This window comes from Monodon monoceros, unplaced genomic scaffold (assembly GCF_005190385.1).
Source record: "Monodon monoceros isolate NGI ecotype Baffin Bay Population unplaced genomic scaffold, NGI_Narwhal_1 Super_Scaffold_21, whole genome shotgun sequence".
In the NCBI taxonomy this organism is placed as follows: domain Eukaryota; kingdom Metazoa; phylum Chordata; class Mammalia; order Artiodactyla; family Monodontidae; genus Monodon; species Monodon monoceros.
Genome location: NW_021703778.1, coordinates 79,774,207 through 79,793,199, shown reverse-complemented (window position 1 = coordinate 79,793,199; position 18,993 = coordinate 79,774,207). Strand labels below are relative to the sequence as shown.

General features: G+C 48.2%; 1 protein-coding gene across 3 annotated transcripts in view; it reads right to left on the bottom strand.

Moving 5' to 3' along the window:
* Positions 1-9,651, bottom strand: part of TBC1D2B (TBC1 domain family member 2B) — an 87,366-nt gene extending 77,715 nt beyond the window's left edge. For all 3 annotated transcript variants that reach the window (XM_029237341.1, XM_029237343.1, XM_029237342.1), the window contains exon 1: positions 9,266-9,651. In XM_029237341.1, the coding sequence (XP_029093174.1) occupies positions 9,266-9,622 (357 nt within the window). In that variant the 5' untranslated portion in view covers positions 9,623-9,651. The remainder of the gene's footprint in view (positions 1-9,265) is intronic.
* Positions 9,652-18,993: the final 9,342 nt, after the last annotated feature.

The window sequence follows — 18,993 nt, the reverse complement described above, 5'->3', positions numbered from 1 at the left end:
TTTGGTGGTGGTAATCATTAAAACTCACCCTCCCAGAATCACCCTAAGGATGGCAAGCGAACACTATCGCCCTCCAGGAGCTTCCCTCTGAATGGCCCTGGAGGAACACTGAAATGTGGTGCTGTGCCAGTGATTGAGCGATCAGCTCAGGAGACAGAAACTTCAGGGCCATTGGGAGGAGGGAGTCACAGGCCCCAAACCATTGCTCTGGAGCACAGAAACTCAGAATGCAAAGAGGGTAGCAGACATAAACCACAGAGTGTCAACCTAAGGATAAATGGCTCACACTTCACTGGTCTCCACCCACGCAGTTTAGTTATTTCTAGTCTGCTTAGAAAACCATCCTCAAATAGGGCCAGTCTTTACTTCACAGTCAAAGAGAGCAGTAATTCATGATCTGGCGGAGAGTGGTGTTTCTCAAAGAGAGGACCACAAAGGTCTGCAGCATAAGGGTCGGCACAATGGATAAGGATGCAGACTCCTGAGGTCCACCCTGGCCTACCAACCGAACCAGAATCTCTAGGGGGGAACCCCACAACCTGCATGTTAACAGGATCCCAGGAGGCTCCTTCCCCACACCAATCTGAGAACCACAAGTCTCAAGGAGATGCTTCCCTTTAAAGGACAGAAATGAAAGATAGCCTTATCATCATGTTACCTCTGGGATAGTATATGTGAGAGAGCTGTGTAAACTGTGAAGCTTAAAAAGCTGGTTCACTTCTTTTTTTTAATTAATTTATTTATTTTATTTATTTTTGGCTGCGTTGGGTCTCTGTTGCTGCGTGCAGGCTTTTCTCTAGTTGTGGCAAGCGGGGGCTACTCTTCGTTGTGGTACGCGGGCTTCTCATTGCGGTGGCTTCTCTTGTTGCAGAGCACAGGCTCTAGGCACATGGGCTTCAGCAGTTGTGGCTCACAGGCTTTAGAGCACAGGCTCAGTAGTTGTGGCGCACAGGCTTAGTTGCTCTGTGGCACACGGGATCTTCCAGGACCAGGGCTCGAACCCGTGTCCCCTGCATTGGCAGGCGGATTCTTAACCACTGCACCCCCAGGGAAGCCCCAAAACTGGTTCACTTCTGAAGCTAGAGGGCATGGCTTACAGAGCAGCAAGAGAAATCACACCAAGGGTCAGTTTTCCTCTGCACACCTCCAAAGAGAAGGCTCCTGAACAGGGATGTGCAGGTCTAGTCCCTGCCAGGGAAACACCACTAATGTCTATAATCAATCAACCCCCACTGGAAGCTTATCATCTATACTGTTAATTTCCAATCTTCATGTGACTTGAACATCTTACATCTATGCTGCAGCACCAAAGAGGTAAATGTACAATTTCAGAATCTGTGTACAACAACTAAAAACAGAATAAGCCTAATTTCCTACTAAGGGAGTAAAATGGCAAATAGCATCAAACTGCTGGGTTTAAAATGGCTAAATATCACTCAGGTGTCTGGGGGAGGCTTTAGTGCCAGAGCTGCTGCTAACTAGCTGTGGGCCTCTGTTTCTCACTCTATCACACAAGGGGCAGGGTGGGCTCATCTGAGGGTCTCGTCAGTTCTGACTCAGGGATAATGACCCTTGGAACAAAAACACCGAATGACTTCCTCCACCTCACAGAGCCACTTGATGACAATGCCCTAATGAAACCCCAGAACAGGACAGCTCCGAGAGGCCAGAGGCAACACCTGACTCCCGCTAGATGTCCATCACGGCCTTGCCCAACCAAGACTGTTACGTGAATGGCTGGCTGGCTGCATCAGATTTCCAAACACAGGCTCGGCTCCTTCTCTGCAAGCACAGTCTCCCCTGGACATCACAGAGCTGGAAAGGGAAATGAAAACTGGGCTCGCTGCCTAGAAATAATTCCTATAATCCAAGATCAACATCTCTGATAACACTGGCCTGTCAGCCTCCAGTCCACCGCCAGGCCTGCCATCCGACGCCCAGACAAGTTCTCACCTGAGGGCAGACCGCTCAAAGGACGTCTGCTCTTTCCAGGACGGCTGGCCCTGGAAAGGGCCAGAAAGGAGGCCAAAGGATCTCAGCTCCTGAATGCCCCCTTCTCCCCCAGATTCCAGTTTTCCCACACAATCCGTCAGAAGAAGTTAAGCATTGGCCAAGCATGCAAACTCATGAAAAGATGCTGATTCCCATCAGACTGGGAACACTTCTTGTTGATCCAAAAGGAACTAAACCTTTGAACAGCTACACAATTATACCAAAACCTAACCAACTCCCCAGCCCATTTCTCCAGGGAGCTCTTCTTGGTGATCAGTCACACAGATCTCCCCAATTCCACAATGCCCATAGAAATTATTGTACAAACCACAGATTTCTGGCCCTGGGTGATATCCAAATCAGTATTTTACATTCAGGGTTCCCTGCCTCCCTCTTTATTTACTATGGAAAGATGCCAGACCCCCCTCAGGATCAAAAAACTTGCAGACGTTTGATATTTACTCCCAACTCTGAATACTACAGACAAAAATGGTTTCTCTCCAAAGTTTTTTTTCAAAGCTATCAGGTGCTAATCTATTTTTAAAGTCTTAACACTGTAGTTTCTGAAATGAATGGAAAACTTTCACTGCTGTGTATGCAGAAAAAGCATAATGCCTACAACATGGTGGATGCTCAAAACTATTTGCTAAAGGAAGAAATGGACACTGCAAATCTCCTTCTGACCGTGCAACAAGGGCATACCACACACACACCCCAAGAGGGCATGAGGGTATGAAGTATTCATTCGGCTACCCAGTATATACAGAGCATATAATCCATGCCTGACACTCTGCTCAGCATTAAGGCTGAAGCGGTGAACCAGGGACAAAACTCTGCCCTCCGGGAGTTGGGCTCTAGTAGGACACGGCATCAGATGCTCAAACACCAGAACAGGGCTAGACCCATTTTAGGGAGCACCACCACCCTGAATCTGTCCATTCGGGGTTTCCTGTGCAGACTGGTGAGCTACTGTTCATTGCGTGATCATGACACCTGCAGCCTCTCCGGGACCACCTCGGCCTCCCGCCCCTGAAGGCCTCGCACATCACATTCACTTCACCGAGTTCCCAGGAAGAGTATTTAGCAGGACGCTGGTTAGAAGCATCGCTACTTCCTAATTCACCATTCCATACTGCATTCACTCTGTGAAAGTGAACAAAATCCACTTAGGACTGGGCCTTCCAGGATGTAGCTAAACACCCACTCAAATGTCATTAAGACCCTACTACATAAATCTCTAAAAGAACTGAAAATTCCTAATCAAAACCCCTTCCACTCCACCAACCGGAGAGTCATTTCTACAATAACGGGGTTCTTTTCTTTCTTTGGAAGGAGGGTTATTATCTATATTTTGTTCTGCCCAGAGATGGAAAGGCTGATAATGGATGCAGGCACCTGAACAAGGAGAGCCGTCCACCCCTCAGAAGCCTCAGTGAGATGTGAGAGCTGTATTCACGTCTCAACCCTGAATGCATGTGACCCCTCCCTCCATTTCTCAAGCAACGGTTTCCTCCAAAGGGGAAGGAAACTGGTAACACGCATATGAGCAAAGTAAGTGGGACATGAGAGAAGTCAGGGAAGGTGGCCATGAGGAATGCTTAGGGAAAGGCAGTCCACTGAGAGGGGTGGGGCAGGCTGTAGCCACACAGCCCCCGAGCCAGCAACCCCTGCTCAGAAACAATGGTGCTTAAGAGGCAATGGACCACGAGATCTTCAACTCTGCATTTATCAACTTTAAAACCTGTTTTCCAGTGGGTAACATATTAATATTTCAACTCTTAAAACATAAGACAAGACAATCCTCCAACATAATTAGATGAAAATACTGGATATAACCCAACCATCAGTTTGGGAGGAAAAAAAAAACACCAACTATTTGTTAAGCCCTGCCGAAAATTCTTTGCTGATTCCTACAACTCGGGCCCCAAGGCCCTCCCCTCCACCCCAGCTGCCACCGGGCATTCCTTGAGTCCCCTACACACCTAAGGGGCTCTGCTCCTGCCATTTCCTCTCCCTAGAACACTCTACTCCCCTCTCCATTTCTCCAGTCAACACCAATGTGCCCTTCATGCCTCAGCTCAAATGTCATTTCCTCAGGAAGTCTTCCCTAGCCCTCCTCCTTCCAATCTAAATTAGGATCCCCTATTATACATGCATCCCATCTCTTTCCTTTTAAACTTCACAGCACTGGTTGGTGTTGGTTTTGTTTTTATTAACGTCTGTCTCTGGGCTACACAGAAAGCTCCCCAAGGACAGGAACTGTGTTCACCTTGTTCCGTCTATACCCCCAGTGCCTAAGCACACAGAATGGGTAAGTGACAGAATGAATGAGAAGTGTCCAGGCCTTTCTAAAACACCAGAGCCAGTGAACTACAGCCTGAGGGCCATATCCAGCCTACTGCCTATTTTTACACAGCTACAAGCCAAGAAAGGTCTCTATGTTTTCAGATGGCTGGAAAAAAAAAACCCAAAAGAACAGTATTTTGTGACGTGTGAAAATTACATGAAATTCAAATTCCAGAATCCATAAACAAAAATTATGGGAACACAGCTACACTCATTCTACGGTTGTTTCTGTACTATAACAGCAGAGCAGAGTAGTCACAGAGATGGCACTGATGGAAGACCTAAAATATTTACTACATGGCCTTTTACATAAAACATTCACCCACTGCTACAACAGTGCCCTCAGAGTCAAGACTGGGGGCATGAAATACAAGAGACCTGAAAATTAAGGACCGACGGTAATCCGTCTTTTGAACCCCTGATGCCTGTCATATTTACTGGGCATTCCTTGAATGGCAGGCACCTCCATGACATGTGGTGAGAATGTCATTTAATACATTTGAGAATTCTGGCTGATCACTTCTAAAGGGCTGGAGCTCACACCAAAACCAGCGCTTACTGGGTAATGACCTTCTACTCATTCGTTCAACAAACGTCTGCCTGGGCACCTACTTTGTGCAGGTGCTGTTCTGGGAGGGCAAGGATGCAAACAGCAGTGCTTGGAGCCTCATGAGCAGGAAATAGTGTGGAGGTCACACTACCATGAGGCCTGTGTGACAGACAGTGGGAGACAGAAAGCCACTGCGACATCACACCTGTGAGACTATACCTGCCTTTAAGAAACTTACTCATTGGGAAGCCATGAAAAATCCATGGAAAGTCAGGTCTCGATAAAAGATTTAAATAACATTTCAAGACCCCTGAGCAGACGCCCCGGGGAAGAACAGCTTAGCAGAGCCATTTAGCCAAGAAGGCTGGTTCACCACATCTATTTTGTACTGCACACACTATGATTACCCAAGCTAGCAAATGTCTGTCATTAAGCTGAGAGCAGTTTCAACACCAGAGAATGTGCATCCTTCCCACAAAAGTGCGTTAAGAATAGGGATGCATGATTGTTCCGTTACGTGCGACTCAGAAACCAACATACACCTCCATTTGTGCACCATATGCCTTCAAGAAAGGGAGGAGAGGGAGCGGAGTGCATCTGCTGACAGTCTGACGATGCTCCTTGCTCCAGGGACTGTGGAGATCTGGCAGAGCAGGGTCATTCACGCTTTACCCCCAGTCAGTCACATGCTCTCTCTTCCCTAAGTGCCAGCTCACTCTAGAACGGTCTCCTGTGCCTCAGATCCCAGGAAAGCTCAGTGAGAAGCCTCCAGCACCTCTACACACACACACAGGAAGCATCAGTTTCTGTCTGTTGTAGCAGTTTCCAAACGTCTAGTAACAGGTACCATACATCCTGGTAAAGAATCGGTAGGTAAAATGTTCCTGGTGCTTTCATTCTGCGTGAAAAGGACAGAAATCAAATGCAGTAAGGGAAAAAACCACTACATCTTATCTAATCCCAAACCACTGAAATCCAAAGCAAAAAAAAAAAAAAAAAAAAAAAAGAGACTTGTCAAAACTGATAATAGAATTAGATACTTGGCATTTTGGACACTCACTGTTCCCAGAGTCTCTACTAGCCAAGAGCATCTGAGTCTATCTTCAAGATCTCAGACAAATCACATCCCCTCTCCGGCCTCCATTCCCTCATCTGTAAAATAAGGTCCACATCCCTGAGTTTATGAATAGAAAAGCCTACCAAGAAATTCCAATATCAGCTTTCATTAAGACTCAAGTGGTAAAACATTTGGGAAAACTTCAACAAAACCACAGCTCCTCCAGAGAAGGCAGCAAGTCACTTTAAAATAAGAACCATATGATAATACAATAAGCAAATTGCTTATTTTTTTTTTCTTTTTAACCCGTCAAAAGAAATGGTATCTATAAAATTATATATAACTAGCTGAAGCTTGAGCAGGGTTTAATCCTCACTAACCTACAATCCCCCTTAGAAATCAGGCTCTGCCCTACCGCTGAGCAGCCCTAAAGGGAAGCATTAAAGCTTATGGGAGTCAGTTCTCAGATCTGAAAGGTGAAAAGGAAGATAAATTGCTAATTTCCACTTTTACCACCACAAAATTTTTATGTCCACAATTCAGAAGGAATTACTGTACAATAAAATTCATCCTTTTGGGGGCTTCCCTGGTGGAGCAGTGGTTAAGAATCCGCCTGCCAATGCAGGGGTCACGGGTTCCAGCCCTGGTCTGGGAAGATCCGACATACCACGGAGCAACTAAGCCTGTGTGCCACAACTACTGAGCCTGCGCTCTAGAGCCCACAGGCCACGACTACTGAGCCCACACACCACAACTACTGAAGCCCGCGCACCTAGAGCCCGTGCTCCGCGACAAGAGAAGCCACTACAATGAGAAGCCTGACCTCCGCAACAAAGAGTATCCCCCGCTCGCCGCAACTAGAGAAAGCCCCCACGCAACAACGAAGACACAACGCAGCCAAAACTAAAATAAATTTTTTAGAAATTAAAAGATTTAAATTAAAATTTTAAAAATCCTTCTTAAAACACACCCCTACTCTGAAACCTTACATTTTGACTGCTCCCTTCCTTTGAAAAGGCTTGCCTGTGTTTCCATTTCCATTGTTTTTATAAAGCAAACCCTTTGTCTCGGGCATGCTGTCTTATTCTGTGACTAATTCAACTTTACGTACCAAAATATTCCATAGTCAGTAACCTACATGAAAATCAATTTCCTTTTTTTTTAAAGAAATATTCTGAACATACAAAGAGACAGACAGAATAATATAACAAACACCACCCAGTGCTAGAAATAAAACACTGCAAAGACACTAGAACCCCCCTGAGCACCCATTCCCACTCACGTTCCCCTCTCTTCCCAAGTGGGAACCACCATCCTGAAGCCAGGGCTCATCACGCCGACACAGCTCTCCCACTCCCCATGCAGCATATGTGTTTGCATGATCTTCTTAGTCTTTACATGGTACCTCTGTATGCAATCAATCTGTAACTTTGTTTTTCTTTCTCAATTTTATGTTTATGAGAGTCATCCATGTTGACACCTAGAGCTCTCATTCCTTTATGTTCACGGCTGCATAATATTCCATTATATGAATGCACTACCTAATTGGCCAAAGACACCACCTGTTGTTTCATATGGCTGCCATGTAGTGCCTACTCTGTGCCAGCTATTTTCCAGAATTCTCAAAACTAACCAATGAGGAAGGTAAGATTCCCATTAGACTGAAGAGGAAACTGGGACAGAGAGGTGGTATAGTTTGCTCAACACCTGTGAGTGGCAGATTCAGGCCGCAAGTTCAAGTCAATCCAACTCTAAAGCCACACTCCTGACACTGCATCTTGCAGCCCCATTTAGGTAGATACCTCCATCATTCAAAAAATTTTAATGAAAAAACCTGATGGAGGGCTCCAAAGTCATTTGAGAAAATCTGAAACAGGATGCTCTACTTTCTGTTTTAACAAACAATTCCACAGGAAATTCAGCTGTACACAGGGACAGTCCATATATACAGTGAGGACAAACCTTTCTTTGGCAAAAGTCCCTGTGTACTTGCTCAGATCACTCCCAAGTTTACACCAATGCTTTCTAAGTAAGCCCGAGTTGAACTGAAACTCTGCTTGGCTTCCTTTGGAGAAAAAGGCTGTCTGCACCCACTTAAAGAAGGGATGGTAAAGCCTAAAAGAACACAGTAATCAGACTCTGCCTGAAACAGCAGGAACTGAGCTGACAAAGCTCTAAAAACGACCTGGGGAGCAGCTCCAACTGTTGCTGGCTTCGGAGATCCTGGAACAGCCCCGTGCTCACAAGGCCAAGGGCGTCAGGCTCAGCCCACTCTGCTCTCCACTTGGCGAGCTTTGCAGAGTTTTCATACGTCCCAGCCCAGCCCTGCTGCTCTGGAGAAAGCCCAGCTTGTAATACGGAAGAGAAGCGAGAGAGAGGAGTGAGGGTGGAGACTCACAGGAACCAGGCAGGGAAGGAGGCTGGGAGAGAGACCCAACTCCAGGCCAGGGCCCAGATGCCCAGGTGCTGGAAGCAGGAGGGCCCCTAGGAGATAATGGGATGCCCCAAGGACAGGGAAGGCTTCTCAGCACCAGAATCAGGACTTCTGACTCTAGTCCCATGCTTCTACACACTGTGTAGAAAAAAGATTACGGAAGCCTCAAATGGGCAAGGCAGAACTGGTTGAAGCAAACGTTTCCCTCCTCTCCCAGCCAAAATACGGAGCAAGCAAACAGTCTCTGCTACTTACTGTCTGTGTGACCTTAGCTGGAGTGTCTCTGCCCACTGTGGAGGAGACTGCAGTGGATTATCTTTTAAGGGCCCTGCCAACTCTGACTCTCTTGGTCTATAGCCCTGAATGCAGTAACACTTAGGAGAGGTCAGAGTATATTTCTTGTAATTCCAACACCCCCACGAAGTAGATACTACTGCTCTCCCCATTTTACAGAAGAGGCTGCTGAAGAGGGTAATAACTTACCCAAGGGCAGGAAGCCTACAGTAAGTAATGAATGCCTGGGAGGGTTACACAGGACATCCACAGAACAGGGGTGGGGAGGGGAAGGGAGGTGGACAGAGAAGGGCCCGAGGCAAGGCACAGAGGGAGATAACGGGTCAAGGGGCTGAGTAGCCCCCAGCCACTCTGGCCTAAACCCAGGTAAAGGGCTTGAGATGGGGACGGGGACAGTCTGAGGAAGAAGTGGGGAAAGAAAGACAGAAGGGCTTTAGAGAAAGGAGGGTATGCAAAAAGTTAGATGGTCAGAGAAGCTAGGCTGAGCTGGGCATCGGGGGCAGCCCCAGAGGCTAGGCAGGGGGAGCAGGGGAAGGGCGTCTGGGCGGGTTCCCGGGAGGCAGGTGCGGGGCTGCGGGGCGCGCTGTCCCACCTTGAGCACCGTGACGGCTCCCGCGCTGTGCACCTGGAAGTGAGCGGGCGGCTCCGCGCCGGGCTCGGCCGCCTCGTCGGGGCCCGTGTAGCTGAAGCAGGCGTCCGCGATGTCCAGGTGGCCGAGGGGCTGCGCGTCCTGCGGGTTCTTGAAATAGTAGAGGTAGCAGCGGCGCGCGTCGAACACGAACCAGCGGCTGCGGTAGCCGCGCAGCGGGCCCTTGCCCGACAGCTTCTGCAGGTAGCCGCACAGCCGCGCTGGCTCCCGCCCCGGCCCTGCCCCAGGCTCCGCCGCGGCCCCTGGGGCCGCGCCCTCGCCAGTGCTACCCTCCTCCGCCCGGGCCCCGGGGCCCAGCATCGCCAGCCCGCGCTCCAACCGCCAGCGCCTCGGCCCCCAGCGCCTCGGCGCCGCCGCTCAGCCCCCTCCCTTCAACCCCGCCTCTCCGCACGGCTGGCGGGCGCGCAAAGCAGCCTGGGACTTGTAGTCCCGCCCCCGCCCGCCCCCGGGAGCGCCTGCCCGCACCCGGGGCGGTCCCGCCGGCGCCCCAGAGGCTGGTCCGGAAGAGTCACCCCTGCCCTCTGTTCCTTTGTGTAACCTGGGGCCCAAAACCTCGCGCTGCCGGGCTGAAACATTGTTCTATTTCTTTATGGGATTGTGGGTACTTGGAACACGCATTTCTCAAAATTCATCAGGGGTCCCCTTAAAACTGTACATTTCACTCTATGTAAATTATACCTCACTAAAAAACTTTATTTTTAAATCTTTGCCCTGCCAGATTCACAGGCTAGTATTACAAAAATGAGAGAGCCTATTGCTTGGCGCTGAGTGGGTGCTCAGTAAATGTTTATAGAATGCGTGAATGAAAGCCAAAGCACTTCCCACCTCTCCAGACCTCAGTTCGTTCACCGATTTCAACAAATACTTACTGAACGCCTTGTATGTGCCAGGTACAGTTCCAGACACTGGAGGACACAGCAGTGAATAAGCCAATCATTTCCCTGCCCTCATGGAGATAATAGTCTAGTAAGGGAGAGAGATAATACAAACTACATAAAGAAGACAGATAAATGTATACTGTGTTGTATACACGCTGTGATGAAATTTTAAAAAGGACTACCACTTAAATAGCATGTATTACTTACCAGTGCTTTATATATTAACTCATTTGAATTCTCACAATAACTTCAAGAGGCAAGTGCCATTGTTTCGCAATTAAGCAAAGTAAGAGGATGGGGGGATGTAGGGCAGGAGTGGCAGGCTACGTTCCAGAGGGTCAGGGAGGCCCCTCTGAGGACGTGACATGGAGCAGAGACCTGGATGATGTGAGGGAATGAGCCGTGGAAAGATGTGGGGGAGAAGCAAATACAAAAGTTCACTTTACTTGAAGAAAAAAGGAAGGTCATAGCTATGTTTGTGAAAGGGCCAAATCAAAACAATATCTCATCTTTGTTTTGCATGTTTTTACACAGACACACTAACAGACGCGGTGGAAAATCGAGCTTTCTGAAATGGACACGGATACCAAATTAGACTGCTTACTTGGAGACAGGTAGCAAGAGTGAGCTTACCCCGCCAGCCAACCAGCTACGGGCTCTATGTTAGCTGCCACATGACCACCCCTTTCCCCAGGGTCCGTCAAGAATCTGGCTGGCTGGCTACAGCAAGGACACCTCTACCTTAGTGCCCTTTGGTTCTCTTTGAATGCAGACTGATGGAATTTGTCTCCTAGCTCTGCCACTAACCAGAGGTGTGACTTTGGGCAATTTATTTTACCTCTCTGAGCCTCAGTCTCTTCATCTATAAAATGGGGACAGTATAAGTAGCTACTTCATACCATTGTTCTTGTAAGGATTACAAGATCATGTAAAAGTGCTTACATAGTAAGCACTCAGTATGTCAATTATTATTATTATACAGTTAGCATTGATGTTCTTTGAAATCAGCAGGTTCGGAGAGGGGGATCTAGCAGCCCCAACACATGGGAGGCCAGAGAATGCACTGCAGGGATGGGATGGGCCACCCTCAGGAGTGAGGGAACCATGTTTAATTTGGGCCTTGCCATGGGCAAGAGGGGCTGTGATTAGTTGGCTTATGGGGAAGGCAGCCAGGGTGGGAGGTGACCGGGAAATCCTATGGAAAGGGGAAGAGCTGGGAGAACTGAGACTGCAGTACACAGCTACACACAGGAGGTATACAGGAGGCCACAGGGTGGGAGTGGGGTACAGCCCACCTCCACCCTCAGCTCTGTCAGTGAGTTGTGCAAAAGTAGGGGTGACCAGAGACTGTCGACTGAGAGGACAGAACTAAACCCTGTGGGGTATCTGGTAGAGGCAGATACCTGCTAGGCAGGAGGAAAGCATCCTTCACGGGTGGCAGGAGTGAGCCCCCCACCCTGGGCAAGAGTTTGGCCTGGCTGGCCGGGTCTGGGCAGATGGTACTAGACAAGAGACCTTTGCCGTCCCTCCCAGAGCTGGTGTCTGTGCTTCTCAGTGGGCAAGCTGGCCTCAAGCCTCACCCTCCTGCACTTGAACTTCCACTCTCTCCCTGTCATTTTAACATGCTCGCAGGCCCTGCCCTCTTCCTTATGGAGGCCACACCCCATATCATATCAAACATATTAAAATGCTCCACATCCCATAATAAACATAATTTTTGCTCTAAAAATGTTTGAAGGAATTTCTAGAATTATGCGCTGGATAGTATCTGACTACGAGGAATTCATTTTAATTTACGTTTGGCTACCATATCTTGGCAGTCATCATGTCTATTGGGAATCCTGGCTGAGTGAGAAAAAACCCAACCTATAAATTGTTTTCAAAGGGAGTGACATTTTTATGATAACTATGAAGTTGACATAATGTTACACTTTGTAGACATTTAATGAAATATTTATCAATTTTGATTTTCCTCTTTTTCTTGGGTTTTGCAGCCAATATCCTTTTCTTAGGCTACAAATATTTCCTAGGCCCCTTGAAAGCTGGCAGACCCGGGTGCTGGACCTACACTATCTACTGATAAAAACTCTATAGCTAAACTCTCCTGGCCCTTTGCCAGGCTCTGGCCAGGCCCAGAATGTGGCATTCTGAGGAGGCTGCTCAGCCACAAGCCCAGAGACCCCAGTGAGAAAAGGCAAAATGTGGAGGCCTCAAAGCCGGTGGCAACATCTCAGCAGAGGCCTCTGGAGGGCCCCACGTCTCTGCAGAGCCAAGCAGAAGAGGCCCAAGGCTCCAGGACAGACCCCAACACCCTCTGGATCCTCCAGATTTCTCCCAGGCCCCCCTGCCCTTCCAGTTCTCTCCTGGCCACCCTGGGATGCCGGTTATTTCATGAGCAAATCCTGCATTGTGTCAACCCCCATTCCTAAAGCTACAAGCTGAAGGGGGCTGGACAGTGAACCTTCATCTCGTCTCTCTTAACACCTCTCTCCAACTTTATTTTGGACAAATTTTTATATTTTATGTAAAATGCTAAACAAATGCAGCTTCAGTTTCTACCCTTTTCTAACCAGATCACCCCCGTCCAGGCCCTCCTACATGGACCTTCTGGGCCTGCCCCTGGTGGTTCCTAATTCCTTGGCACCCTTCTTTGATGGCTTATTGACATTTTGCAGTTTCCAAAGTCTCTTAGATTAAAGGTCAATGTCCTGTGGTCAGATGCCAGCTTTACACAGCCTACATGCCTTCCCCCGTGTCCAGTACGGGTGGGCTTGGTGCCAGAGGGTCTGCCCTGCCTGCCCATGTGAGCCTCTGCCCCCTCGAGCCTCTCAGGAACCAGCAACCAGAAGGAAATGGCCAACCCAGGAGGAAGTGGCTGCTGTTTACTAAAAAGAGGAAACTTGAGCAGTGAACTTGGTCCCACATGGCCAGCCTCTGGGCGAACCCCAGGGAACACAGAGCCAGTGACTCATCCTACTCCAGTTTCCCCAGAGATGGACAGGGTGAGAGGCCTCTGAGGAAGCACCCAACCACATTGCCTTTGCATCTCTCAGATTCCGGGGGACAGAGCTGGCTAAGACACCAACCTGCCACAGGAGGAGCCCACAATCCCGTGGGGAGCCCAGAGAGGAACGTAGACCTTACCACCTGATATGCTGTGTGTCCTTCGGTGTGTCTGTGCCCTCTCTGGGCTGCAGTTTCCCACCTATTCCACGAGGGAATGGATGGCAAGGTTATCTCCAAGAGCCCTGCCCCACCTGCTCTGAAATGGATCAGTGGCATGAGGCACAGCTGTGAGGGCCTGTGGTCATTCTCCCTATAGCTCCCCAGGCCAGCAGAGGCTCTGTTTTTTTGAGCCTCCATGCTCAAAGGTCTCTTGATTCTTCCAGTCATTACAACCGACCTAACCCTTCCCTTCAGAGTGCTATGTCATCCTGCAGGCCTGGCAGCCCACTCTGGTCAGTGCAAGCATTACCACTTTGCATCTTCCCCTGCCCTGCTGGAGAAGCTGCCTTAACCATCCTGCCACACACAGATGGCACCAACGGAGGCCTTCTGTGCCTGAGGCAGAGAGTACTGGCAGAGCTGGCTCCATTTTTGGGGGGTGGGGGGGACACAGTGCAACCTTGGTGGGGCCTTGCTCAACCCGGAGCACATCTGGAGGAAGTTGGCCTGGATGGGGAGGGTACTAGAGTTCATGGGGCAAGACTGGTGTACTGGAGCTGTGAATGGGCGGAGCACAGGAGGGTGGCAGAGGGAACAGGGAAAGCCAGACCGTCTTCATAGCAGAAGCTGCACTGACCAGGGTGGACAGCTCCCACAGGGAAACCCCCACCACCACCAGGGAGAGGGCTGTCCACGTGCTTCCACACAGCCCTGCACCACGCTGCCTGCCCTCTGGCTGTTGGGGGGGACGGTTTCCCAAATAAAGGAGGGGCTGTGTGACATTAGGTGGATCACCCAGCCTTCCGTTGCTTCAGTTTCCTCATCTATAGAATGGGGCATAATAATAGCATTTACCTCCTAGAGCTGTTGTGAGGCTTAAACGAGATAACAAATGCCAAGCATTTGACACAGCCCCTCATGGGTGGTAAGGCCTCAGAATGGTAGCTGATTCATTTAGTAAACATCCCCAGCCCCTCCTCTTTGCCTCCGCCTGGTGTTTAGTGATGCTGAAACTCCGAAAAGGAGTGGGCCTGGCCCCTGCTGCAGGAAGCTCTTGGTCTAGGCAGGTGGGGGAGCTTCAGACAGGGGAGCCCCCCAAGGGAACCCTCTCGGCCTAGATTTGCCGTCTCCAGCTTCCAGGAGGCTTCATTTCCCTACCAAATTGGCAGGCAAATCTACACACCTGTGGTTCTCTTTCCTGGAGGGAAGGCATCTGGGGTGCTGGGCAAGCTCCCAGCCCCGGGACCAGGTAGCCAGGGCTCAGATAGGTAGAGGCTTGGGTGCCCCTGGGAGCTGATAGGGGGTGGAAAGCTTGCAGGGGCTGCGTGTGAGGCCCGCATAGGAGTTAGGGAAAGCCACATTGCCCAGGAAGCAGGGGAGAACTGGACCCCAGGGGAGGCAATGGGGCTGTAGCTGCAGAGGCCCCGTCCTTTCTGGTCACTGTCCTGTTTCTGGGCCTGGCACTGTGCCCAGGACACTGTAAGCGCTTCTGCCTTCCCCACTCACCTTTCCCAGGGGCCCTCTTGCGGTCCCCTTCCCAGGATGCCCATCCCTCAGCCAAACTTGAGCTCAGATTCTTCCTTCCTGCTCACACAAGCACTGGGACTGCAGCCTCCACTGTGAGGCCCAGCCTGGGAGGTGGGGGTATTTTCACTGAAGTCTTGAAGAGATGCTGTTCTGATGATAGAAGTTTAGACATCATCCTGGTTGGGTAAAGGGGTTTCCAAAGGAGTTTAAAAGGTGCTCGTGCAAGCAAAGCAATAAGGAGACAAGACCTTGGAGGGAAGGTCCCAGAAAGCAGTCAGGATGTGATAATGGGCAGTGAGGACACCCAGAAAGAGCCGACCTTGGAGTGAAGAGGAGAATGTTTTAAGATTTGTTTTGTATTTTGAATACATTGACAAAATATTTATTAATTTTGATTCAGGGCATTTTTTAGGTACTTATAGAATTTGAGTAGCAAGGAAAGGAGCCCCAGGCAGGGGAGACGTCAAGAGCAAAGGCATGGAAGGCAGATGCAGCATATTTACTAGGAACCGGGGTGGGACACCCAGGTTCTGGTCCCAGCCCTGCCACTGACTTACTCTTTGTCTCAAGCAGGCCATTTCCAGTCCTGAGTCTCAGTTTCCCATCTTTACAATGGGGACAAATGGAGACGGTAATGCTACCTCGTCTACCTGTTATAAAGAGGAAAGGCAATCATATGTATGTATTTGGCACATGATAGGGGCTCAACATCGTTATAGATCTACTGTGGGCCTCCATTTTCCAGCTGTGAAGTGAGGGGAGCGGAGACGGGGACAGGACTAAGGGAGGGGCAGCCGCAGCTGTCCAAGCTGTCAGGTGTGCCAGGACCCGTGGCGGCCAACTGGCCTCCAAGAAACTATAGAACAAGAGTTCCAACATATGGTCCTTGGCCCCTGATCTTCCCAACGGGCCCTAAACTGATCCCTACATAGCCGTCCCTTCTTTAGTTCTCATGAGCAGACAGCATGCAATTCTGTAGATTTTCATTTTTGCATGGGACTCAGAACTACTCACTGGTGAGGCCAGATAATCTATAGAGAAATAAATTTACGTCTTGTTCTTGCTGCTAAAACTGAGAGGTACACCCAACGGGGGAGTGCCTCTGATCTGAGGGGTGGGTTCCCTTTCCTCCGGGGTTGTCAGGACCCCACAGTCCCAGAGCAGGGGTATTCTGTGGAGTAGGTGGGGCTGGCAGTGTTCTTAAGACCTTGGTAGGTCCAAGGCACTCTTACTTTTGGAGTCTGCATCTCCCTATGTAGCAAATAAATAAATGAATAAATTTAATGACACATCCACATTTGAAATTTTTAAATTATATACAATATAATATTAATTAATATTATATATAGTATTAATTAACATTACATATGTATATTATATATGACATAATATTCTAGATACCTTATGTATAATACTATATATAATTTTTCTTTACTTTGAACTTTTTAGAAATGATTACTTTTATGATTTTCCTTTGGAATGATTTGGCTTTGAGAATTCATTTAATTGACAATTAGTAACAATCTGTTGGCAGTTTTCCTGAACACCTGGGGATTCTTGTGAGGTAAGACAATCTGACCTCCAAATCATTTCCAGATATGATGAAATTTTATGAACACTAAATGAAGCGGATGCAACAATATATTGTATAGACATTTATTATGCATTTGTTGTGATTTTGCAGTTTTCTCCTTTTGGACTTTGGAGCCAATAGTGGTAGAGTTGTTTTGTTGTTGTGTTTTTTTTCAGGTCTCAGACATTTTTTTTCTTGAGTTGTGAGTTAAGTTTTATTTGGGGCAAAATGAGGACTGTAGCCCAGGAGACAGCATTTCAGAGAGCTCTGAGAAACTGCTCCAAAGGGGTAGGGGGGGAGGTCAGTATATACATGATTTTGGTGAACGGGGGTATGTGCAGCCCATTTTTGCAGAGACTTGCTGCTGGTCACGAGGAGCAGATGTCACCATCAATGTTTTTAGTGCTTTTCTAGACACGAGGAGATGCAAGAATTGGGCTCATAAAATCTTCTTCTGAAAATATCTGGCCATCTGAAGGATTGTTGTGCCAGTTTTTCCCAGTGCCCAGAGGGTCTCTTTCCAGCCCTTGTAAAGTTCTCAGTACCTGGCCATTGTCCTGTGAATGAAACAGAGCTGGTGGGAAGACATCTGTAGGGAGCATCTCTGGGTACTGCCCTCCTACCCCAACAGCCATGATCTATAGGTGAAAAGGTGAGTTTGCTCAGTGACATCAAGGGGCCGAAAGAGTCACGGTAAAATTGGTGACCTCTCTGAGTCAGCATCAGCCCCCTCCCAGTTTTTCTTGCAAGCTGGGGGCCCCCAAATGTCTGAGCTTGGATATATTATTTATTTGTCTATTCATTCATTCAATATTTCCTGAGCGTAAATGACTACAACCCCTAAAGAAGGCAATTTGGCAACATCTATCAAAATGACAAATGCAAATACCCTTTTGACTGAGCAATCTCTCTTCTGAGAATGTGTTCCATGGATGTACTCACTCTTATGTTTAATCAAATCTGTATAAGGTCATCCACTGCTGCATTGTTGGAAATATAAAAACACTGGAAACAACCCAAATGATCGTCAGTAGGGGACCGGTTACAAAAATTATGGTGCAGCCATGCAGCTGTAACAAAAAGAATGACATCCCTCTATGTACTCTTATGAAAGGAACTCTAAGATATATTACTAAACAGTTTTACAAAGCAAGGTGCAGAACACTGCATAGGATTCTACCCTTATATAACAAAGGGAGGAAAATAAGAATATACATATTTACTTGAACATGCATAAAGAAACCCAGGAAGAACATTCAAGGAATAAATAACAGCGGTTCCTTGTGGGAAAGAGATGGAACTGGGTAGATGGGGGTTAATGCCTAGAAGGAGAACATTTTTACTGATACCTTTTTTACGCTTTTTATTTTTAAAAACCATGTGGATGTATCACGAATTTGAATGATAATTTAAAATATACCAGGACTTCCCTGGTGGTCCAGTGGTTAGGACTCCACCTTCCAGTGCAGGGGGTACCAGTTCGATCCCTGGTCGGGGAGCTAAGATCCCACATGCCTCACGACCAAAATACCAAAACATAAAACGGAAGCAATATTGTAACAAATTCAATAAAGACTAACAAAAAATGGTCCACATCAAAAAAATAAAATAAAATAAAATATACCTGTTGAGCATCTAACTGTGCCAAGCACTATTCTAGGGACAGAATACAGTGGAGAATAAGGCAGACAATCTGTGAAAAAAGAAATAGGATCGTTCATTCTCCACTCACTACTATTGTGGAACAAATTCTAATGGAATAACTAACTAAGGGGCACGAAAATGCAGTGTTCATAAACTAAAATGAACATATGACTAGAATTTACTGAAAAGCCCACTTTGGCATTCTACCCAGGAGGCTGGCTGCCAGCAGCACTTGGCCATGTACTATGTTCCCACAGCACAGGCTCAAGAAAGGAGTGGCAGCGCTAGTGCTGGGGTTCTGGCCATACTCAGTGGGTTTCCATCAAAACAGCTGGAAAGACACTGACCCTGAGCATCTTTCTGGAGAAATCTGAGCGCTCTCCTCCTGAGAAGTCTTGCCAGACTGAGCATCCTCGGGAGAGAGTAAATTAATGGATAATCCATTACCATCTATTGGTCCTACAGGAGAAGCATGACCTTGATGGAGAACCTAGGACAAGGAAATTTCGATGAGACAGACAGAGACGTAGAATTCTGGGGACTTCCCAGCAGGGGGATTGATTTGGAGCTGGGGCTGATGTTTATTGCATGTGCACCATGCCTCCCCACCACTCCCTTGCATCGGATCAGCTCACTGGATCCCCGAACCCTACCAGGTGCGTACTTTTTCTCCCTTTCGTTTTTACAGATGAGAAACTGGAGACACAGCAAGGTGAAGTACCTCCTCCAAACTCACAAAGCCAGCAAAGGGGGAACCAGGATTCTTAAGTCGCTTAGTCTGACTGAAGAGCCTGAAACCTCTTAGTGCCTCTCTGGACACCTCTGGGCACCCAGGGTTGGAGAAGGAGGACGGGGCTGCTCCAGGGTCCTCTCTCTGTCCCAAG